This window comes from Mycteria americana, chromosome Z (genome assembly GCF_035582795.1).
Source record: "Mycteria americana isolate JAX WOST 10 ecotype Jacksonville Zoo and Gardens chromosome Z, USCA_MyAme_1.0, whole genome shotgun sequence".
Lineage (NCBI taxonomy): Eukaryota > Metazoa > Chordata > Aves > Ciconiiformes > Ciconiidae > Mycteria > Mycteria americana.
In genome coordinates, this window is record NC_134396.1 from 79,189,043 (window position 1) to 79,213,172 (window position 24,130).

Here is a 24,130-nt window from a genome sequence, read left to right on the forward strand (position 1 = left end):
CTAGTTTCCTACCTTTTTGGCAGATCCATGAAGTAAACCATTTCCAAGTTAGTAACTGGGCTAGTAATACATCAGTTACGCTTCTGCTTCAGCCACGTCCTGCTTAAGAGACAAAGGCACGTTGTTTAGATAAGATTAACTTCTTTTCCAGCAAGGGTAGGGCAGCAATATGGCGAGCAAAAGGAAACGGTGTTTTCTACAACACTGAGAGTGAGCTTTTTGCCCTCAGCAGCAGAACTCAACCGCCTTTCTGATCTCTAATGAAGTAGGTTTCAACTTCTTGGGCAGTTATAATTTCTAGTTGAGAGAAGAGGAAGCAAGGCAGAGTCAAAAGCTTATAATTCATTGAGATTATGCATTTTTTCTAAAAGTCTTTATCTTTGTTAAAGTTTCTGGGAACTTCAGCATATCAGTGAGGAAACTGAGACAGGTCAGAACTGCAGAGAAAATAAACACTGGCATCATGTCAAGGGCAGGGTTGTAAGACAAAGAAATTAAGCATTTAAGCACATGTGGTAATTAATTGGATTTTTTTTTTTCAAGTTCAGTACAGAAATAAAAGTTTTCTGCAGGTGAACAAAAGAAGGCCATTTGCAACTGCCTGTTAAAAAAAAAAATCCCACCACCAAAGAAAAACCCCGCCTCCAAGATTTCAACTTAGCTTTCTTAAGTAACTGTCCCTTCCGAGCATGGTATCATGATATGAATAATTTCTCTCCTTAGAGCAATTACATTACAATTCTTATTACCCTACAGATAAGATATAAAGACCACTATGAATGACTGTCTGTTCTTTTACATGTCAGTGAGCACATGTGACAACAGTTGCATTTCAATTAGGTGAAAAAGGGTAATTAAAAGCAAAAATTCCTGCTAAAACAAACTGATGGTTAATCATCTAAAGTAAAATTCACTGACTTTTTACTTTTTCACACAAAATGTATCTACTCATTTCCTGAATGTTACCTAAAAGTGCAAGAATATTTCCAGTGTAGGCAAAGTATTTACATCAGCAGCAAAAGGAGTCGGGCAGAACTCCTGGGAGAGGGTGGTATTTAGGGGACAGAAGCACAGCAGGGACTCGGCCTCACCGCTGCGCAGCATCCACACCACTGCAACTGCCTCCATCCCGAGACACAATACAGCTTGCATAGATAGTCCTTACCATATTTACTTTGGCAGATGCAATTTTAATTACAGTAGATACTTGGGGGTTTTTTAATTATGTGATGCTTGAACCGAGGTACATGTTTGTAAAAATTATTCTCCTGGAAATGTAAATGATAAGGATAAAGAGACATGGAAAGATGGCTTGCTCCAGAGCTTTAGTGCACTTCAGTGTTAAATAGAGCTGCCAGCTGTACCTCTGTAGGAAAGAGTCTGGAAGGGTCAGCATTTGCAGGTGGAAAGTTTCTCTTGGTTGTTTGTCTCCCAGTTCCTTCTGCTTTTTCAGAAGCAATGTATTTCAGAGTTCTGCTCAGCCTCCCCTACACCTTAGTTCACTGTACAATGTTCTTCTTCTCTTAAAAGTGTTACCCAGTGAAAGCAATCAATGAATGGTGTAGTTCTGTTCCCAGCAAACCACAACCATGAGAGAGAGAAATACTGAGCAGGAGCATTAGACTGACTTACAGCTCCTTCCAAAGAAACCAACTTATACAATTGAGTTGTCCCTCCAGCCCTGAACTTTCACAGCTTTTCAGTTATTCCTGACAAGTATAAGCAAGGTGCCTTAATTTACAGACGGTTGTTTTGCAACCATGTTTTGACTTTCTCAAAATTTCTATCCATCCATTGTATATTGTCTTCGATGGTTTCAATAGCTTGCTGGACACAGTGAAGCTGTGCACTTTTTTCATCCAGAGAACTGAAGAATTCTTTCACCTGTTGACAAAAATGTGAAAGAACAGTTGATGAAGAGGCAGCAATGTCTCTCAGGTGCACAGGAAGACCAGCAAGACATTTGTGATACTCAAACCTGGCCTTGGGTCTTCTACCCCCTTTCCCTCCCACCCCCCACCCCAAGAACAGTTTTTTAAAAAGGTTTCATGGAGGTTGGATCTCACAAGCCAAGGAAGATTATACTTCAAATTAGACTATAAAAAAACACAGCTGAAGGAACTCCCATGTTGTGTGGGAGACCCGTCCGGTTCCTGCTCATTCAACAAACCCTTGCGGCCATGTAAGCTGTGGCACCCGCAGGCAGGTCGTCAGCGTGTCAGTGTGGACGTCACCTGGGGACTGAGCATCCCCCGCTCTGCCTGATGGCTGCTCTGCTTCACAGCACACCTTCACCCGAAGTTCAGTTTATGTCCCAGACTGTCAGCTGAAGCGGGTGTTCGTGCCGATACAGGCAATGGGCAACAGACAGGGGTTGGTTTTGGAGTGACTCAGTAAGAGTCATCTACATTTGTCTGTGAGCCACTCATTCAACCCATTTGGAGGAGCAGCAATAGTGTAAGTGTTGATGGTAAAATACTCTAAGAAGTTTTCCCTACATGGGGAAGTCTGTGCCTCTTTTTAGTTTTCTAAAAAAAAAAAAAAACCAACCCTCCAACTCCCCCAGGGCTTGGGAAGCCACTAGTCTCATCCTTGAAGCACTTGGGAAAGCAGCCACTGGAAACCTGGAGGCTGCTTCTGCTCCTTGAAGTCACTGCATTCCCTGTGGCTGCTGGAAGTGTTGGCAGCTGCCTCCCTCACTGGTTTTTTTCTTATTTTTTTTTAAAGGAGGCACTCCTGATCACAAGGCTTATTGTGGAAACTTAATACAGCCTCAGACTTGACTTGGTGTTAATGGTAGACAGATACTTTCAAAAGATACAGTGACTGTACTTCTTGTATAAATTAAATGCATAATTTTCTGATAATTTACTTTGATGAGTATGATGCAAGACACAAATACTTGTATAAAGTATAAAGAAGATACAAATAGGATTGCTGGATTTTCTCTCTCAAGCTTATACTGACTTTGTCCATGTTCAGAGACTCATACTTAATTCCCACGGATCCCCAAGGGAGATGCAGCCTCATTTCTGGGTAGGACACAGAAACATCCCTGCAGTCCGTGCCACTGGCCAAGACACTGCTATTGACACACTGTTAGAATCCACACAGATTTAAAATGAAGATTGAGAACTATATTCTATATTCTTTCATTTTATATTTAATATGGTTGCATTACTTACTTACGCCTGTGTTTTGCCCTAAAGCAGCAAACTTTAAACTGGCAAAAAAAGTAGCAGCTTCTGAAAAGATACTGTCAGGAATGCCATTAAATCTGCACATGGATCAGTCTGGGCTTTTGTCTACTGGAATAAGTAGACAATAGGATTATCATATATGACATCCAGGAGCACAGAGAATTTTCCCCAGAACAGAAGATAAAGAAGAGTGAGATGATTTCTCACTGTCCTTCAGCATTTTTCTTCTGTCTGCTTCATGAAAAGACCTACTCTCTTTTTTTTTTTTTTTTTTTCCCTCACTGCTTTCCAGAGTGTGTAGAAAATATTAACAGAGGCAGGTAAACCATCAACGCTTTGGCAGACAAACATTCATACTCTGCCTCCAAGCTCACTGCTTAAACAACAAACATCTTTCTCCTTGCCATTGACTTAATGCTCTCCCTTGAGTAATCTAATTCATCACCGCTATAATCTTTTCCAGGGAAAAGGCAGGATATTACCCTGATGCTTCATAACTGGTCATACCTTTACCACGTTAAGATTTAATCCAAATTTTCATTTCAGTTATACTACAACTATTTTTTAAAACCAGGATCTGAATGGCTTACCTGTGCAAGCTGTGACCTTGTCGAGTACCGACTTGTCACTCCAGTGACAATGCCTGCTACGGAATTCGAACCAAGTTCAAATCTGGCAAAAAGAATCACCTAAACTCAGAAAATGTCTATTTTTGAGGAAAGTAGAGTTTTAAAGTACAACTGGGTAGAGAGAGCAGTAAAACAACTTATGTTCCTTACTTTTCTACAACTTTCTTCCAATTTTCTTTTAAAAACGTCCAAGCTAGATGATAGCCAAATGGGTTTGTGGCAACAAATTCAATAATACGTGGAAGATCCTGAGTTCTTATGATGTCACCATGCAGACCTTGATCCATTAACCTGAGAATTAATAACAGAAAATTAATATTATTAATAATTAATAACAGTTGCTCAGTTCAGTAGATAAAGCTGAAAAATTACTATTCCCTTAGTATTTGGTACTATGATTGAGAGTTCACATTTCTAAAGGTCCTGACACATCACTTCTGCTGGGTTTCTTCCAGCTTTTCATGACGTACTCCTCGGCCACATCCATCTTTCCCATTTCTGTTACTTTCACAATTACAGTTACTTGGTAGACCTGTAGTCTGAAAATTAAGGATAAAAACGAGGCTACATTTTGCTCCTACTCAAAATTTCCAAAATGAACCTCGCTCCTTCCTGTGTAAGAAAGGAATTTGTTCTACACTAAGGATCGGTGGAAAATTCAGGCCTGTAAATGCTGCTCATGACTAAGGTGTCCAAAGAGCACTGCGATGCAAAGAATAAATAATAACATAATGAAACAGCTGAATTATGTCTCCAGTGATATCTGAACACAGTTAAATCAGTGTCCCATGCTGTAACCCCCATCAAATGGCAGAAATCAGGTTCACAGAATGCATGGTTTGAAGGGAACACCTGAAAACCTCAGTTGTGCTCCGCTCTCTTAAAAGCAGGAAACCTCAAATTTTTTGTAAGAAATGTACAGCACATGTACCTATAATCAAAGTAACTACAAAGGTAAGTGTCTGTCAAGCAAAGATAAGGTATCTGAACAGCTGTTTTATTGTATTTTGTCCCAATTTGCTACTGCAAATTCTGAGGCCATTGACTCCTGGCACCAAAACACAGAAATGAAAAGGTGCAGCCACTTCCTCCCACCGTATTAAATCTGTAAAGGATTTTATACATCATGAAATTCAAAAGCTATGAAGCAAGACTCTGAATAATTCTATTTCCTGTTTTAATATCTGTAAATTTTCCCCAAACACATTTCTGTTCTGTGTAACTACTTACCACTGAAGTTTGTCCTTACTTCTGCTGCGGCTGAGAGCTAATTCAATGTTCTCTCTCTCCACATTGAACGACTGCAGTCTGTATTTACTAAGGAGGAAATCCCAGCCTTCGGATGTTTGTGCTCCAACGGTATACACTGCGGTCTTCACATCTGCTGGCAAGCTACAACAAATTGAATACCAAGTTACTCTCCATGTCATATTTGGGAATACATGTAGAAACACAACCGTGTCACCATCACACATCAACTGGCATAGCAGACTATTTATTAAAAAATACTGGTCCCTCAGGGGTATTAGAAAGTGATCCCTGTGGCTGGGAAACAGTTGAATATCTGAGGCTGTATCTCAGTATTTTTCCTGCCTTGGAAATGACTTCCAGAAATTCTGGACTCATCATTCCTTTTTTTTTTCCCTCTTTATTTTTGTATATTTCTTTCACGGGTATGCCCAGTCAGATCCCGATACGGTCTTCTTTGGCCTGCCCAGAACAATTTCTCAGAAACATTTTGGAAGGTGTTTTAGGGAGTTCTTATGTCATGACAAGAAACAAAAATAAAATGAAGTTCATGCACAGTAGTTACCTATTTTTAAAACGGGTATAGGTCAATATTCAGACACATAAATGAGGGAATACATATTATTTTCACTTTTCAGAACATCTTTAACAACCCAAGCTGTGAAGTACCACATGACGTATGTGCTAGTTTGGGCACGTATTATGCACCAAACTGTAAAGGCACTGTGAAGCTAAAGCATAAGATACAAAACTAAGAAGGTTCAACTTCAGAGCACACAAAGCACTGAAGTTTAGCTCTTTTTGTAAATTAACTCTAGCGTAATTAAACAGAGTATCAGAAAAAACAGTAACAGTTACAGAACAGACCTCAAGGTTCCATTTGATTTCTGCCATTCTGTAAAATATCCTTTGGCTTTGTCCACACATGGCTGGTACCTGTGCACGCAGGCCAACAGGAGGAGCGACTGCCTAAGCAATCTCTCAGACACTGAACCTTCATCACTCCAAGACTGCTTGTCAATCAGGTCTTTGAATAGATTGACTATATACTCCTAAAATAAGGTAAGAATAATGATGTATTTTAAAGTGCATTTTACAGGGTACAGGCAGAGTTAGAAAGTTCTAGATAATTAAAATATTACCTTCAACTGTTTTTCTGTACCATCCATGTCCCTCCTCTCCATGAGCTTGTATATAGGAATCAGCTCATTCATACCTTGGAGTACAGGCATGATTTGTCTTTCATGTTTCAGGTACAAAGTTAAATCAAAAGCTTTGGAAACTGACAATTTTTTTATTCTAAGGAAGTAGAAGAGAGGGAATAAAACAAGTTGTAATTAAAGGACAAACTTAAAAGCAAAATCCAAGACAAATGTTTTTCAGAAAACTATACAAATAGGAAAGCCTTAAAGGTATTTCCAAATCTCTTTTTAACTTTGCTTTTTGAAGTGAAATGTGGCTGAGCAGCTACATAAGCTATGAAACCTGGTATTTAATCTTTGAACTAAGAAATGGACTGTAAGAGAATGATTTAGAAAGATCATTCCCCTCCCCCCCCGTCTCTCACGTGCCAAGGTTATCCCAGCACAGCCTCTCCCTCTTGCTCTCTCCCCACCATTGATTTGCTCTACAAACCACACACATACAGAAAGAATCCAGTGACTGAGATCACTTCTTTGGCAACAGCTTTCTAGCTCGACATGTAGATATTTAGCCTGCAGTAAACCACAAAGCTACAATCCCAACTGCTCCTTCACTGTCTTTACCTGATTTTGCAAACTGTCTTCTACCTCTGCCAGGATACATCTCAATGATTTCTTCCAAGAGCAAACAGAGAAAATGGAAGAGGTCTTTTCTCACCCTCCCTGTTCATTTTTTCATCCTTCTGCAAAACCTCTTTCCTGCTTCCTCTCCATGTCAGCTCCCTGCACACATTCTCATTTTGTCCTTATTCACCTGCCTTTTCTGCCTCAAAATACAAGCGTGTTCTAGTCACCCATCATAAAACAAATCCTGCTTAACCCAATTTGCATCTCTAATTGTCCCTTCTTCCTTTGCTCTCTAAGCTCCTTGACCATGCTGAGCAATCTTTCTTCACTGTCCTCTTTTCTCTTCAAAATAGAAAGACCTTTCTTCTGCTGTCCAAACAAAAATCTTGACTGACAGCCTGGCTGACATCGCTTTGTGAGCTGCCACCTCAAATTCATACGATCTCAATTCTCTTCCAGCTTCCCCCACTACCCTCTTTCTTGAACACTGTACACTCAGACCAGGAGTTACTTCTGTCAGTTCTTTAGTTCTCTGTGCCAGGCTATGCACAAGCACCTCTAAGATACAGCCCTTTCTAATGCATCCACAGAACTAAGACTAATCACAATCGTAATCACGTCACATCTTTATTGACTGTAATAGCCTTGTTTGTAACTGACAAATGGCACCGGTATCTTTCCCGGTGCAAAAACATTATCCTAGTCCATCACTTCACACTGGCATCCTTCCGTTAGCATGTCTTTATTGAACATGACATGGTTCACTAAATAGGCTTAGATAAATCCACTGCAAGACAAATCCCGGGTTTACAATGCTGTAAGCAAGAAAAGAGTATCACTGCTCTCACTCTGTTTAACAGGTTTAATTAATACTATATACATTATCAACACTTCTTTCCTCAGTGGTATATACTCATAAACACAGATTTTGTATTTTTTTCAGACTTGGACAGAAGGCCATACCTCATGAGCTGGAATACGTTGTTAATGAGACTTGCTCTGTCATTGCTGCTAATCACTGTATGGTTCTCTTTCAAAAGGTTAATCAGACGATCCCATCCATCATCTTCGTAGTGCACAATGTAATACCCATTCATGTCCACGTTGAATTTAACCCACTCCACCTCTTCTGGAAGGATAATGACATCTGGAAACAAAAGCATAACTCCTTTTTTTCTTAGTGATTCAAACATGTCCTAGTACTATACCCAATAATACTGTTACACTCATTTCAGTGATTTAAAGAACACAGTAACATGGTTTCTGAATATATTAAGAGATTGTTACAGCGGTATTGAGCCGACAAACACTTGCATCTCTGGTACTAGTAGTTCCAGTTCCCCATTCTGAAAAAAAAACCCGCAAAACTAAACGGCTTGCAAACAAACTTTGAATAAACTGATTGCCTAATTAATCAAAGAAATTACCTGCTTTAGTTGTCATCAAAAATCTCTGAACAGTGTCCGATTTACTGGTAATGTAAGTCAGTGGAATGTGCCACAAGTACCTATTGCAAAAGAGAAGTGCTTTGTTTAATGAAAGAACTTTGCAAAAGCTTCTCCAACTTGTCCCAGTCTAACTGCTGAGTAATATCTTTCACCTGCGCAATAACAGCAACACGCTGCACTCACACCTCTGACTTCACTGCAGAGCCAGATGCATCTAGCTAGCTTTCACGTAGCTTGCTCGGGGGATCACTGACACTGAAGCTGCAACAATATGGACTTCCCAGCCTAGTTCCACTAGCACATCTCCAGCACAGGCTCACCCAGACACCCAGACACTGCAGGGTCCGACAACAGGAGTACTACTGATCCTGAGCTACACAGGGAAAGACTCATGACCAAACAGCTCAGGGAACGTTCCTTAAGAAACAACAGCAAACACTCTTATTCTACAACAGTGCTTGCCATAAGAGAGTATTTGGGTTTGCCTGCCGAGATTTCCCCATTTTGTTTACCCTGTGGATGAAGGAGAATCTACTCCCTTCACGTAGTGCTCCTGCTGCAGGTGGACATTCTTCCCTCTCACCGTGACAGTTACCAGGGGAAAACCTTTTTGCAGTGTCCAAGTCTCCATCATTGCCCTCACATCAAGAGTCTCTCCTTTAGTCCAGTGCTGTTTTTTAGTGAGGGAAAAAGACACGTAAGAAGAGGAGGAAGATGGAAGTACACTGACAGTGAAACAGAAATGGGTACGTAAGAACTCTCTAAAAGCTGCTGGGTATTTGTAAGCTCTACATAGGTATGTTTAGACTGGATGACTTGACATCTCCAGCCAGTTTTCTTGTGGACATTTTCATATAGTTAATGACATCTTATTAAGTACTGCTGTTTTTCTGTCAGCCCTGGGCACAGGAGTAGGATTTCTGCCCAAATCTGAGAAAACAGATTTCCAATGGAACTGAAGAAACTTACACTCTCCCTAGAACCATGCTCAAGTGGTGAAGAATGCTTTTGGAAGGTGCACGTATCAATGCCACAACACAGAATAGTAACATGAGAGGGCACAAATACATGTCAAACTCCGAAATACTGATGGGTAGAAAAGTAGATGCTTACTGCATTTGAAGATGATTGTTGGCTTCTCCTGCAAAAACCATCACCTTGTAGTTCATTTTTATCACTACCTACTGTAGGGCAAATCTGAAAGGAAAAAAAGTTTTGGTCATCTTCCTTTGATGTCATAATCATAAGTGCTGGTCACAGTCTTCAGTAATATATTAGAGACACACATTAATCATGAGAAGTTATGAAATTTGAAAAAAATAAGAGAATAAGGAATACTTGCATTTGTCATGCTGTTCCACAAATCTTCATTTTTTGTATTCTGATAGCTGTATTTCTGCAAGTACTGGACAAGTCCAGCTTTAAACACATCAGCAGTCAGGTAGACCCTCAGCATATTTAATATACAAGATCCCTGAAAAAAACAGTTTACAAGTGTTTACAAAAAAAGTGTTTACAAAACTACTCCTTTGCTGGCAAGATGCTTGTTTCAGAAAAATTTCAGCATGCCACTGATCTACATAACAATTCACTTTTGTATGTCTCTCTTTAAAAAATAATCGGGTTTTATGTATATTGAAACAGAACTTTGCTTTTTTGTGATCATTACTCTTAAAAATATCTCTGAGTAAGTTATGTTATTATTTTTTTAATTACTATACAAGCCAGCACCATATAATGCTGCAGTGAAAAACACTCCTTGGGTTAAGAACATAAAAAAAAGGTTTAAGACTAAATTGATACAGAACAGATAGAAGAAGTAAAGGCTTCCTCATTTTAGAAATGGAAAAGGCAACTGCCATTTGAATCCACCCAGGTGTTTTGGACAAGGAAGTCATAAAACCATTAACACCATGTGTCAGGGACATCTTATATGTAGGGGTGAAATCAGTAAAATACAATTGTATAGTACACGCAGTATAACTGAAAGCAATAGCAGTTATGTATTTTACCTTCTCGTAAGAAACACGATCAAACATTTCTAAAATTTCAGCTGGATCTTCTACAGGATTAGATATAGGATGTGACGAATTTAATGCATCCACTGCCATGGCATCAAAACATCTCCTTAAGAAATAGTCTTCCTAATAGGAGGCAAAACCAAATATTACTACTAAATATTGCTCAGTGACTGCTGAATCCCTATTCGTTCACTTTTCAGTCCATTCCACATGATCTTTAAATTACACAAAGAAAAAAAAGCATATCTTTCTTTTTATTGCAAAGCATAAAAAAACCCAAAAAAGTAATACAGACAGCCAAATGAGTTCTAGTGTTCTAAACTTAAATAGTCAAGCTAGTGAGAGTTAAAAATAACTCCAAAAAGACACCCACACATTCCAAGTTTGATGACAGAGTGGTCAGTAACCATAAAACAAATTAAAAAAAAAAAAAGGTGAATTTCCCTATTATTATGCCACTGTAGTGCTATGGCAAAAATCTGCCCAGATGCATTGTTTATCTCACTTTGGTAGAAAATTCCATACATGGGACCTCTGCTAAAGCTAGTGGAAGGATTTTAGTGTTTTCAAGTCTGATCCCATTTGATGAAGTAAGATAAAAGAATTTCTTTACATTTCTGGAAGTCTAAATGTCTTTAAAAGAAGAATATACTTTCAACTGCAATCATTAACTTCCATCATCAGTTCCTGAAAATACTTACATATAGTTAAATCAACATTCCTACCCTTCAGAGTTAACATCAGATAATCCTATCAAACAGAAATTTAAACGTGGTTCACAGCACAAATCTGCTTGATCTTTACCCTTACTAATTAGTGGATTTAGAAGGCAGTTATAAAATAAAAACACGGTAACAGCTGCTTACCACTCTCAGTTCTGGATGGGTAACGCTGACTGACACAAACTCCATAAACTTTGCAAACCCTTCATTTAACCACAGATCATTCCACCACTCCATGGTAACGAGGTTGCCAAACCACTGGGAAAAAAAAAAAAGAGCTTCTGAAATTAAATACACAATTTATCACAAAACCTGCTACTGACCTGTGTGAAACTGCATTTACAGTATGTTATTGACCTCTAAGGAACCTTTTTTAGTGATACAGCTTGCTCTGGCCTCTTCCCATTGCACTCTCATTTTAATGGTAATACGCTAAAACACTGGCTTCCACTCACGTTCCAAGAAACCTTGTAAAGAACCCACATTTGGCAGGAGAGCCACATACGAAACAGTTAACCTTTCCAAACTTTTATGTTCCTATTTTGGTGGCCTGCAATTAATTTCAAGGGCTGACAATGGTGCAAAGGCCCCGCAGCATTTGAGCTACTGAACTGAACACATTTATGTTACAGCCCTCTGGGTCTATGCAGCCTGCCAGGACTCCTTCACCAGAAACAGTCCTCGTGATTCACAGAAGAGCACCCTCGAGCCAAAGCAGCTATTTTCAGCTTATTGCTCCAAGATCCTTACCCACACAGGATCCATCAAGCCCGACCCCTCTGCAGGCCCATTTGAACTCCTTATTCTTCCCCACATTTCACCTGATGAGCCAGCTCATGGGCTATTATCATAGGAATCCAAAGTTTAGAAGACACTGAGGACTTTTCAGGGTCATACAACAATGCAGATTCCCGGTATGTGGTCAGTCCCCAGTTTTCCATAGCACCAGACTGAAAATCAGGAATAGCTGCTAAATCTGGAAAAAACATTAAAATAGTACTAGTATCATTTTACTCAACAAAGAACTCGCTTACCCGCTCAACCCACTTCATGACTGCTCCCACACAGGCACACATATCTCACATACTTCTAAGGGCTCTCTTAAATGTAATCACAAAAACATACTTTAAAAAAAAGCTTTCTACAGAAGACAAGGATCTTCAGTTCCCAGTGGAGCTTTTCAATCTGTCCTTAAGTTCTGTGAAGCAGCCACTTTAAAAGCCTGTGAACCAAACTTGGCCCTGTCTTAATACTTGAAATTACTGATTTTGTGCTATTTTACTCTCTGTGCTTAATAATGCTCTTGAATACATCAAATTATTTAACACTTACCTTGTTTAGGTAAAGGATATGGAATGCTGAAGAAATCCTCATAGAAGTCTAAAAGTTTCACTGCCGCATCCAGTGCGTAATCAGCTTGGTTGATCTTGTCTGGCACCGTGTACACAGAAATCTACAGCAGATGAACAGGCAGCACTTCAACACCAGCATCAAAAGCTTACAGAAGTTGTTCGTTATCACAGTTACTTGAATGACCATAAAAAGGGACACTAGAGCACACATCTAACACTTCTCATACAAGAGTTATTAAAACATTTGCAGAAAAATATTATCAGAATTAGGAATACAAGTTTTAAGACTTGCCCACCAGAACCACCATGCCCCTACAAAGACTTCTACTATTTCCACCCCTACCATATTAGAGTCGTTCAACTGACACAGGTTATTTTAGTGCTGATTCTCCATGAAAACTATATTTCATTTGCCTTTAATTATATAATCTTACATGAAACAAATTATGTTACCAATGCATATAATTAGAAAAAAGTAAGCCCATTACAAAAAATTTCTGAAACTAATAAAGCTCAGAATGCAAACTAATCATCCAATTAAAAGTTTCTTTCTCTCCTTTTATTCCTGTAAAATGTCAAGATATATAAATCTGATGATTTAACTGAAAAGTAAACCATTATGTATTCTTACAGACTTAATACAAAAAAAGCTCTTCGAAAATGAGACACAGTTACCTTAACTCCACGACTGGTTATTTTGCTGATGGATTTAAAATCTGAAACAATGAAGGCCACGAGGTACGTACTCATCTTGACAGTGGTATCAAAATGGTCCTCAACAAGCCACGAAGTTATATTCACAGACTTCACCTAAAACCCGAGCACAGCTCATCACCCAGTAGCACTATCTGTGAGGACCTTGGCAACAAGAACTGTTGTGTTTCTTCTCAGTTTAAAGGTACTATCTTTTAAAGGTATTACATAACATTTCAAAGATACACTGGAAAGAAGTCACCCCCATGCCCACTCTTCCCCACACAGAGAACAAAAGCACATATACATATATATATGGGCAGTTTCTTTCGTAAGTGTTACTTACTTCTACATTGGTAAAACTAGAAAAATGAAAATACTGTTCTCTGCTTCAGTTCTCCTCAGTGTCTGTCGGCACACTGATCAAATTAGTCTCACACAACTTCAGCTGATTAGAACCTGTATAAATCTCAGCAGCCATTCCTACATGCAAAAGAAATTAATTCCTCCAAATTGTGATTCAGTTACCAGATATCTAGTTTACCATAAAATGAGTCACGTGTTGGAGGGATCAATTTTCCCCTCTTGGTTACAGAGAGCCTTAGATAACTAACTTAGACCCGGAACATGTTTAGCCACACTGAACTGTAACACTGGCCCCCGGCACCCGCTCCTTATTCATTATTTTATCCATTTCTCTACAAAAGAATTTACTTTTTATACCAACTTTTAAAATGTTTCATTTTTCAAAGGTACTTGGGAGAGGGGGGGGGGGGGGGGGGGAGCTGTTCCCTCATTTACAAGGTTTAGTTTCCCTGCAAACCAGCAATTAATAGTACAGAAGAAATTCTGAAGAATCTCTTACAGCCAAAGTAAGATCAAATGTACAAAACACATTTAACCCTATATACGCATATGTATTTATAATCACAAACAATATTTGTAGCTATTACATGTACGGCACTTTCACTCTGAGATGGTTTTTTGATGTCCAAAGTTTTTTGGGTTTTTTTTCACAGAGAAGGTCCTGCTTATCTGACAATTAAGTTAATACACATGAATCGTGTATTTATTCATATGTATTTCATCATTAATCTTAAAATCTAAGATCAACATGGAAAGCATTTTGTGAGTAAAATAAAGATTATGGAGACTAGGTTGTGCTCATCATTCTCACACCTCTGCTAAGAAGCAGGAACCCACACGATGCATTATTTTCTTCATTCCTTTTCAACCTTGTGTGAAGGGTACCAGCAATAGCACCACACGCTCTCGCAAAAGAACTGTGGTAATGTTCAGATCACCATTCCCACTAACAGCAATTGCCTGGATATTCTGTTCTCCTTTTGCTTTCTTGTTTCAAAGATCATCAAACAACAGCGCATAGTTAAAAGTATCCACCTACAACTGGCATATTGGACAGCGCAAGATGCTTTGCTTCCCTCCTAATCTTAATTGAAAACCTGGCTTTGAAGGCTGGTTCGTCGAAACATGGGAAGGCCATTCGCGCAGCTGTCGGCTCAAACTGTGTTGTTGCAAGCACTCTAAGCGGGGGGAAAAAAAAAGGGTTTTGGTCACACACCTTCATATATGCAGCGTTCACCCCCCTGATGTGTGAAAACAGAGTAATTTCACATTTACAAAATAACCACAGGTACTACCAAAGACTTTTGCATGTCAAAAAGGATTACCTGAGTTCTCCTTCCCGGGTCCTGTAGGTGCTTTTATAAAAGCCATGGAAGGACTCGGAGAGATTTGCGAAGTACTGGATGCTGAGAGTGTAGTTGTGCCCGGCCCGCAGCGGCTCGGCAGCGAGGAGTGCCACCTGCTCGAAGGGCCGGTGCTCCAGCACCAGCACCTCCTGCACCGATCGGGCGCTCCCGTCCTCAATGGCAGCCCTGGTGATGTGCAGGAGCTTGCTGTGCAGGATGACCGCGCTGGTCTGCCGGGTGACCGTAACCTCTATGGCCGCGCTCCCAGCGAAGCTCAGAGTGGTGAGGTTAGGATGGATGAGGAGGTGGTAACGTAGCGGGACGACGTGCTTGGGGAGCCTCACCGCGTCCCAGGGAAACTGCGTGCTGCCGTCACCGCCGCCAGCCAAGGCCGTGCCCAGCAGCCCCAACAGCCCCGCCGCCACGGCCACAGACGGGCCTGGAAACGGCCCGGCCCGGCGCAGGGCTGCCATCTTCCACCGCAGGCCGCCGGCAACTGCCTGACGGGGACGGGAAGAAACCGCGGGAACTCCCCCGCCGGGCACAGCCCCGAGGCAGGCGGCACCGCGCCGCCGCCCCGGCCGCCCTCCCCACGCCCGGTACCTGCCGCCGGCCCACGGCCCCGCAGGCCCCGGCGCTGCCGCCGCCACCGCGCGTCGCCGAGACCGAGACCCAGAGCGAGGGCGAAAGCGAAAGCGAAAGCGAACGCTCCCTCGCCGGCCGCGCCCCGACCGCCGCTGCCGGCCCCGGGGCGGGTGGGGGCAGCCCCGCGCGGAGGGGCAGCCCGCGGGGCCGGGGGGAGCCAGGCCGAGCGCTCTGGGCTGGCGCCCCGTGCGCTGTGCAGCGCCAGCCTCCACCTTGCCCTCCGCTGGTGGGTGGCCCCGGCCCCGGCCCCGGCCCCGGCCTCGCGGAGGGTCTTTTCAGCGGCCTGGGTTAAGCGCTGCGGCTCGGTGACTGAACCGCAGCCACCTGGGAAGAAGGTCAGAGGCGCTGGACGTGGCGACATCCATGTGTATGTGGGTTCGGGGCAGATATCTCTATGGCTTGGCCAGCCCTTAGGTAGGAGTCTGTTTATTAAAGCTTCCGTGCTGGACTGCAGTTCCTTTCTCTTAATAGAGGAATAAAAGGCAAGTAAGCCCTGAACGTGTTTCTGGTCTTGGTGTCACCGCTTGTTCTTCTCAAGGCTACAGCAGTAACTCGGGAACACGCTACTGCCTGCTCTCAGAAGCTTAAAGCTTTCCATTCTAGTGTGTCCCAGAAGCTTTCACAGACAGTTTTTTCCTTACGTGCAGCATCATTCCTGTTAAGACTTGGATACTGAAGACTGCCATGCCCGGCACAGGGTGTGAACAGGCTTTGAACACAGTGGGATTTGGTGGAATACCTCACCGGATGGAAGGCAGTATATTTACATCTGATTAGTAAATTGTATTGCAAACAAGCTCAGTAAGAAAACCTACACCTTACAAGTTTGTGAGAAAATCTCTGGGGCAGCCATTCTCACACCTGTGAGGACTCTCCTGTGGGATTTGTGTGGTGTGAGCAGACGAGCAGGGAACAAACCTGAGACTTACCTTTTCTTTTCCTGTCCCCACTCACCACCAATGCTGCTGGGACAAGCACGTGTGGCAAATATCAGTAAACATCTGCCTATGTTCAGGTTCCTCAGGTGGTCTCGAGCCTGATCCTCTCCTACGATGGGAGGGACTTCATTCCCTCAGTCCCTGCCCTGAGGCTCAGGGACTTGAGAGACGTGGGAAGAGCAATTGCCAGGGAAAACTGAGGCAAAAAATTGTTCAGCGCCTTAGCCTTCTCCATGTCGGTTGTCCCCGGTTCTCCTGCCTTATTTTTCGGGGGAAGGGGGCGGGCCTGTACGTTGTCTTCAGTTTTCCTTTTCTGGCCAACGTACCTGGAGAAGCCCTTCTTACTGTTCTTCTCATCCCCCACCACACTCAGCTCCAGCTGTGCCTTCCTGATGCCACCCCTACACATCCGGGCAGCGCCCCTCTCTTCTTCCCAGGATACCTGTCCCTGCTTCCACTGCCTGTGCATTTCCTCCTTTAGGTGGACCCAGAGGTGCTTACTGGGCCATGCTGGTCTCCTGCCTTCCTTGCCCCATTTCTTACACGTGGGAGTCAAGAGCTCTTGTGCTCTAAGAGAATGTCCTGAAGGAGGAATGTCCATAAAGAGCTGCCAGGCCTGTTCAGCTCCTCTGTCCCTGAGGGCAGTTTCCCTGGGGGTCCCATCGACCAGTTCCTTAAACAACTGGAATTTCGCTCTCCTAAAATTCAGGGTCCTGGCTCTGCTCTTCACCTGGCCCATATCCCCCCAGATTGTGGATTCTACCAGGGCATGATCGCTGCAGCCAATCTTGATGTCTCTAATTAGTTCATCCATGCTGGTGAGCAACAGCTCCAGTAACGCTTCTCCTCCAGTCGGGCTGTCTATCGCCTGGATGAAGAAATTATCCTTGATGCTCTCCAAGAGTCTCCTGGACTGCTTACAGCTTGCTGTGTTGCTTTTACAGCAGATGTCAGGGAGACTGAAGTCCCTCAGCAGGACCAGAGCCTGCGAGCATGATGCTTCCTGCAGTTGAAGTAAGAATGCTTCGTCAACAGGCTCCCCTTGATCAGGTGGCCTGTGGTAAACACCAGCCACGAGGTTTCCTGTGTTGGCTTGGCTCCTCATTTTTACCCATAAGCTCTCAACCTGTTCATGGCTGTTTTCCAAAGGCAGCTCTGTGCAGTCCATCAATTTTTCTATGGAGAGGGCAACCCTCCTGCCCCTCCTTCCTTGCTTGTCCCTTCTGAACAGTTGATAGCCCTCGATTGCAGTGCTCCAGTCGTGTGATTCATCCCACCACATTTCAGTGGCAGCCATTAGGTTGTAGCTTGTTATCTGCACCATGGCTTCCAGCTCCTCCTGTTTGCTACCCGTGCTGTGTGCATCGGTACAGAGGCACTTCCGCTGGGCTGTTGGCCGTGTCCCCTTTTCAGAGGAATGCGCCCTAATTCCTCGGAGGCATTTCACGGGTGTTTCCCTGCTGGCTCTGAATACATCAGCAGCCCCCGGCTCTTCTTGGCAGGGAGGAACACTGGAAGGAACAGGGAAACTCACCCACTCAACACGTGGCTCAGAGGCTGGTGCCATCGGTGGAATTTGGGGTTTTTTGACTATGGGGATGTTTACGCAGCACCGGGCCTGCTGGCGACGGATGGAGTTCAGCTATCTCCAAGGGGGAAAAGGATTCTTGCCCATGAGTTGGCAGGACTCATCGAGAGGGCTTTAAACTAGGGGTGAAGGGGGAAGGGGACATAACCAGGCTCTCTAGAGAGGAGCCTAAGGCTGGCATGCCAGTGTTGGGAGTGAAATTGATAGCCCAGCTCAAGTGCATCTACATCAACGCACGCAGCATGGGCAACAAACAGGAGGAGCTGGAAGCCATTGTGCAACAGAATAGCTATGACTTAGTCGCCATCACAGAAGCGTGGTGGGATGACTCTCATGACTGGAGTGCTGCAATGGATGGCTGTAAGCTCTTCAGAGGGGATAGGCAAGGAAGGAGAGGTGGTGGGGTGGCTCTGTAGGTTAGGGAGTGTTTCTGCTGTGTAGAACTCGGCGATTATGATGATAAGGTCGAGTGCTTATGGGTAAGGATGAGGGGGAAGGCCAACAAGGCAGGTATCATGGTGGGAGTCTGTTATAGACCACCCAACCAGGATGAAGAGGCAGATGAAGCATTCTATAAACAGCTGGCAGGACTCTCACGATCGCTAGCCCTTGTTCTCGTGGGGGACTTCAACTTACCGGACGTCTGCTGGAAATAAAACACAGCGGAGAGGAAACCGTCTAGGACGTTCCTGGAGTGCGTGGAAGAGACCTTCCTGACACAGCTGGTGAGGGAGCCAGTACCAGGGCAGGTGCCTTGCTTGACCTGCTGTTTACAAACAGAGAAGGACTGGTGGGAGATGTGGTGGTTGGAGGCCGTCTTGGGCTTAGCGACCATGATATATGATAGAGTTCTCGATTCGTGGCAAAGTAAGGAGGGGGGGCGACCAAAACCACTACCATAGACTTCCAGAGGGCAGACTTTGGCCTGTTCAGGACACTGGTTGAGAGAGTCCCTGAGGAGACAGTCGTGAAAGGCAAAGGGGTCCAGGAAGGCTGGGCATTCTTCAAGAAGGAAGTCTTACAGGCGCAGGAGCAGGCCGTCTCCATGTTCCGTAAGACGAACCGGTGGGGCAGACGACTGGCCTGGCTGGGAGCTTTTGCTGGGACTCAGGAAAAAAAGGAGAGTTTACCACTTTTGGAAGAAGGGGCAGGCAACCCAAGAAGAGTACAGGCATCTCATCAAGTCATGCAGAGAGAAAATTAGAAAGGCAAAAACCCAGCTAGAACTCAATTTGGCCACTGTTGTAAGAGAGAATAAAAAATGTTTTTACAAACACATTAACAGCAAAAGGAGAGCCACGGAGAATCTCCCTCCTTTAGGGGAGGGGGGAACATTGCCACCAAGGATGAGGAAAAGGCTGCGGTACTTAATGCCTTCTTTGCCTCAGTCTTTAATAGTCAGACCAGTTATCCCAGGGTATTCAGCCCCCTGAGCTGGAAGACAGGGATGGAGAGCAGAATAAAGCCCCCATAATCCAGGAGGAAGCAGTTAGTGACCTGCTAAGCCACCTGGACCCTCACAAGTCTATGGGGCTAGATGGGATCCAGCCGAGAGTACGGAGGGAGCTGGCAGAAGAGCTTGCCAAGCCACTCTCCATCATTTATCAGCAGTCCTGGTTAACAGGGGAGGTCCCAAACGACTGGAGGCTTGCCAATGTGACGCCCATCTAAAGGAAGGGCCGGAACGAGGATCGGGGGAGCTACAGGCCTGTCAGCCTGACCTTGGTGCCGGCGAAAATTATGGAGCGGTTCATCTTGAGTGCACTCAACAGGCGTGTGCAGGCCAACCAGGGGATCAGGCCCAGCCAGCATGGGTTCATGAAAGGCAGGTCCTGCTTGACCAACCTGATCTTCTACGACCAGGTGACCTGCCTAGTGGATGAGGGAAAGGCTGTGGATGTTAGCTGCCTGGACTTTAGTGAAGCCTTGGACGCTGTCTCCCACAGCATTCTCCTGGAGAAGCTGGCAGCTCATGGCTTAGGCGGGTGTACTCTTCGCTGGGTAAAAAACTGGCTGGATGGCCGAGCCCAGAGAGTGGTGGTGCACGGCGTTAAATCCGGTTGGCGGCCGGTCACAAGCGGTGTTGCCCCGGGCTCAGCTTTGGGGCCAGTCTTGGTTACTGGAGCCAGCAGTGTGCCCGGGTGGCCAAGAAACCCAACGGCATCCTGGCTTGTATCAGGAATAGCGTGGCCAGCAGGACGAGGGCAGCGATCGTGCCCCTGTACTCAGCACTGGTGAGGCCGCACCTCAAATAGCGTGTTCAGTTTTGGGTCCCCGTTGCGTGAGGAGTTACTGTCGCGTTACAAATAGGAGTCTGAGGCGTGGCTGGGGGGGAACCCTCCCGTTGAGTCAGGAGGTTCAGACAGGACCCCCTTGCTTTCTAAACTCCTCCTCAGAGAGGAGTCTAGGTGCGGCTAGGTCCAGTCTTAGTCCCAGACCTGGTCAACGGTTTATTTTCTAAGGACTGTGTGTATAGCCACTTAGCGGAACCAGAGCCCTCTCAGGGCTTTCGCTAAGGCGACAGCATTAATTTGCGACGTTGTAAGTCCGGTCGCGTCCAGCGTACTGAACGTCACGATTACGGATTCACTAATAACGCGCTTACACCCCCGGTCTAGTCGTGTTGCACGAACTATCACGGCCACACCTAAAGAGTCCGGTCCTGTTCAGTGAGAACTACCACGGCTAGATCAATGGAGAGTGCAGTTTATTAGAGCCACAGACACACGGATTCTTTGGATTACCGGTGACAAATTCACTGTCTGCAAAGCACGTGCAAATACCAAGAATATGAGTAACGCTGCCGGCTACAAACGCGTTAAAAGATAATAAAGCGACTCTAGAGAGATTTCTAAGTTTCCCGGGGAGGCCCTAGGTATAACCAAGTGTTCGACTCTTACCCAAAGGCGTCCCGATGGGGAGGAAGAGAGGCTCAGCCGACGACTGATCCCGTCGACTGATCCCAAACGTCAAGGGTGGTACCCGATGGTGTCTTCCCCAACGTTCTCTTTCTCTTAAACCATTTTATACTATCTTTCACCGTTCGGGTGGAGCTTGAGTGACTCTAGTCACGCATACCTTTGTTTAGCATTGGTGTAAAGTTTTCTCGCTTCGCTTTTAAAGGTATAAGCTAGGAAAATTCAGAGCGCAAGCTCAGTGAGGGGTGGTCGCACCTTGGAGGCGGGTAGCTTTTGGGACGGAGGTGTGTTTTGGTATTATAATGATGTTATAATGAGCAAAGTTCACCAAAAGGGCAGCATTTGGTCAAAAACGTGGCAGGCTGTTGGCCCAGGGCGGTAAATATGCAGCTTATCGGTTCCATGACACCTTTAAGTTCCCCTATAATCGCAGAGCCTGGCTGCGGCATCTCCACACCGCTCCACCCTCCGAGCAGTACCTCTTCGAGTCAGCACACCAGGTTCCCCTGGCGTTCCTGACATCGAAGGTTGCAGGCCTAGGGAACTTCCATGGAATGGATTCCTTGCATGTCAGCCGCATCCCACCTGGGAAGCTTCTTCAATGCTGTGCCTTACCTAGAAGTGTGACTGTAAGTTCTAATTTCTAAGTCACCTCAGCAATTATCCCACAGGTCCCTCACTACACGAGAGACACTGAGGTGCTGGAGCGTGTCCAGAGAAGGGCAATGAAGCTGGTGAAGGGTCTGGAGAACAAGTCTGATGAGGAGCGGCTGAGGGACCTGGGGTTGTTTAGTCTGGAGAAGCGGAGGCTGAGGGGAGACCTCATCGCTCTCCGCAACTGCCTGAAAGGAGGTTGTAGTGAGGTGGGGGTCGGTCTCTTCTCCCAAGTAACGGGCGAGAGGACGAGAGGAAATGGCCTCAGGTTGCACCAGGAGAGGTTTAGTTTGGATGTTAGGAAAAAATTCCTCACCGAAAGGGTTGTCAAGCATTGGAACAGGCTGCCCAGAGAGGTGGTGGAGTCACCGTCCCTGGAGGAGTTCAAAAAACGTGTAGACGTGGCACTGCGGGACATGGTTTAGTAGGCATGGAGGTGTTGGGTTGACGGCTGGACTAGACGACCTTAGAGGTCTTTTCCAACCTTAATGATTCTATGGTTCTCTGTTGCCCGAAGCTCCGTCCTCTCCCCCTGCTAAGTCTAGTTTAAGGCTCTCCTTGTCAGCCTGGCCAGCTTGCTGGCGAAGACCCTCTTGCCCCACTTGGTCAGGCCAATCCCATCAGCTCCCAACAGACCCAGCTTCTCAAAGGCAGATCCCCATAGAAGCCAAAACCGTGAGCATGGCATCAGGCACGCAGGCAGGCATTCACCTTTTCAGTTCATCTCCTCCTTCCTAAACCCCTTCCTTTGACTGGGAGGATGGATGAAAACACCACCGGTGCTCCAGATGATTTTCACATTGCTCCAAGGGACAGAGAGTCGTCTTTTGTTCTAAGTTGCCGTGCCTCGTCACAGTATCGTTGGACCCTACGTGGAACAGTAGGAGCGGATGATAATCCGTAGGCTTCACCAGGCTCGGCAGCCTCTCGCTAACATCGCGAACGCAACCTCCTGGTAGGCAGCAAACCCCTCTAGAGAAATTGTCTGGATGGCAAATGGGTGCTTGGGTGCCTCTCAGTAAGGAATCTCCAGTGACTAATACTTTATGTGCTTTTCTGGTGGCACTGGGTCTAATGCGGGTGGGTGGTTGGATCAGCTTTGCACGCTGGGCTTCTCCTGGATCCGGTCTGCTACTCGTGTGCTCTTCATTCCCCACGCCAAGAGCATCGTATCTATTACGCAGGGGCACTTTAGGGGGAGGGGGCAGGTTCTTCCTTCTGCCCGCAGCAGGGACAAGGGTCCAGCCTCCTTCGTCTCGTGAGTGACTTGGTTGAGGCAGCTCGAGGCCGAACGCAGGCTAACCTTCCCCTTGCGCAGCCTTAAGGCAGGGCTGTGGCTCAGCCCGGGACAGCGCGCAACACCACGCATCCGTCTGCCGCTCGCGTTCCCAGATCCTGCGCTGCCTGCCGAGCTCCTCTTGTCACACAGCTACCTGTTTGAAGAGTTCTTCTAGCTGGGCACGCTTGCAGCTGTGAGATCCGCTGCTGCCTTCAGAGGCTCCGTGGCGGGGCTGGCAGCACTCTGAGGGACACGGCCCACGCTGGGCCCGCGCCGGAGCAGAGGGAACGGGCACGGAGGAAGCCGCTGCGGAAGACAACAGCGAGGAACAAGGAGCGGCAGAGGGAGACCCCGGTGGCCCGACCCCAGCCAGCAGTGCCACCGGCCCCTCGCACGGGGACAGAGTGACCTGCAGCCATAACGAGGGGCCTGGAGACAGGGAAAGAGGTGGAGGGGTGTCCGCTACAACCTTCTTGCCCAGCCCCGGCAGGCTTCCTTGGTATTCACCAGCACCTATTCTGCCCTGAGATCTCACAAGCAAGCTTTGTTATGTGCACATTGTTAGGGAAAAAAACCAGCAAAACTCTGTAATAAATAACAGAAACAGGAAAAGAGGACTTCCTAGCATACCTTACCACCTTGTTTCATTTTTCAACTGAGAAGGAAGAACTGTAGATTTACTTCCACTTTCTTTTGAGTTGCCTGCTCCAAGTCCACTCTTCTTGAATCAAAAGTGTATGAAAAGGGACACCCTGTGGATGCAGCTTAGGGCTCACTTTCAGCCTTTAAGAAGAGACAGGACAAGGGGCAACGGTTTTGAAGTAACGTTTGAGGGCAGGTTTAGATTCGATAGAAGGAAGAAATTCTTTACCATGAGGGTGGTGAGACACTCAACAGGTTGCCCAGAGAAGCTGTGGATGCCCCATGCCTGGAAACGTTCAAGGGCAGGTGGGACGGGGCGTCTCGTCCCACTCGGTGGGTTGCGAGACGGGTGAATCTTTTCGATTCCCCGACGGTTTGTGTACCGACAAAAGCCGATCTCTGCTCGGCAGCGCCGCGTGGTCGGTAGAGTCACGACAAGGACTCAGAGGAACAGTCTGGCCAGCGACCTTATTAACTGGCGAATTCAACAAACGGACAAACTTAACGAACGGGCAAGCTCAACGAACGGACAGAGGCGATTTGGCCACGGAGCTGTTTTCTGGGCAACCCGCCACAATTTATCCCAAACTTGCATCTGTTGGAAGAGTGGAGGAAGAGAGAAGCGAGAAGAGGAAAGGAGAAGAGAGGAGGAAGCAGAAAGAAAAAGTATCC

The 24,130-nt window shown here is 45.4% G+C and overlaps 1 protein-coding gene across 2 annotated transcripts; it reads right to left on the reverse strand.

The window, feature by feature from the left end:
• Positions 1-244: 244 nt before the first annotated feature.
• ERAP1 (endoplasmic reticulum aminopeptidase 1) lies at positions 245-16,575 on the reverse strand. 2 transcript variants are annotated; one of them, XM_075527300.1, is made up of 18 exons: positions 14,774-16,574; positions 14,488-14,626; positions 13,065-13,199; positions 12,370-12,490; positions 11,859-12,013; positions 11,182-11,295; positions 10,307-10,438; positions 9,637-9,768; positions 9,408-9,491; positions 8,807-8,964; positions 8,274-8,353; positions 7,810-7,993; positions 6,220-6,376; positions 5,945-6,129; positions 5,060-5,221; positions 3,980-4,120; positions 3,791-3,872; positions 245-1,884 (listed from the first exon to the last, which is right to left on the reverse strand). In XM_075527300.1, the coding sequence occupies exons 1-18, from the start codon at positions 15,265-15,267 to the stop codon at positions 1,738-1,740; spliced, it is 2,802 nt and encodes a 933-aa protein (XP_075383415.1). In that variant the 5' UTR covers positions 15,268-16,574; the 3' UTR covers positions 245-1,737. The 2 variants fall into 2 exon arrangements, with proteins under 2 accessions (XP_075383415.1, XP_075383416.1); XM_075527301.1 differs by lacking the exons at positions 245-1,884; positions 3,791-3,872 and having other exon boundaries at positions 4,035-4,120; positions 5,079-5,221; positions 14,774-16,575.
• Positions 16,576-24,130: the final 7,555 nt, after the last annotated feature.

What these genes read in the sequence shown, in the direction of transcription:
- ERAP1 (XM_075527300.1), bottom strand. Translation starts at nt 15,267, where the DNA reads ATGGCAGCCCTGCGCCGGGCCGGGCCGTTTCCAGGCCCGTCTGTGGCC. An exon ending in ATATCCTTTACCTAAACAAG is followed by an intron (nt 12,014 to 12,369) that starts GTAAGTGTTAAA and finishes TGTTTTTTCCAG; the next exon opens with ATTTAGCAGCTATTCCTGAT. An exon ending in AAATCAAATGGAACCTTGAG is followed by an intron (nt 5,222 to 5,944) that starts GTCTGTTCTGTA and finishes AATTTGTTGTAG; the next exon opens with CTTGCCAGCAGATGTGAAGA.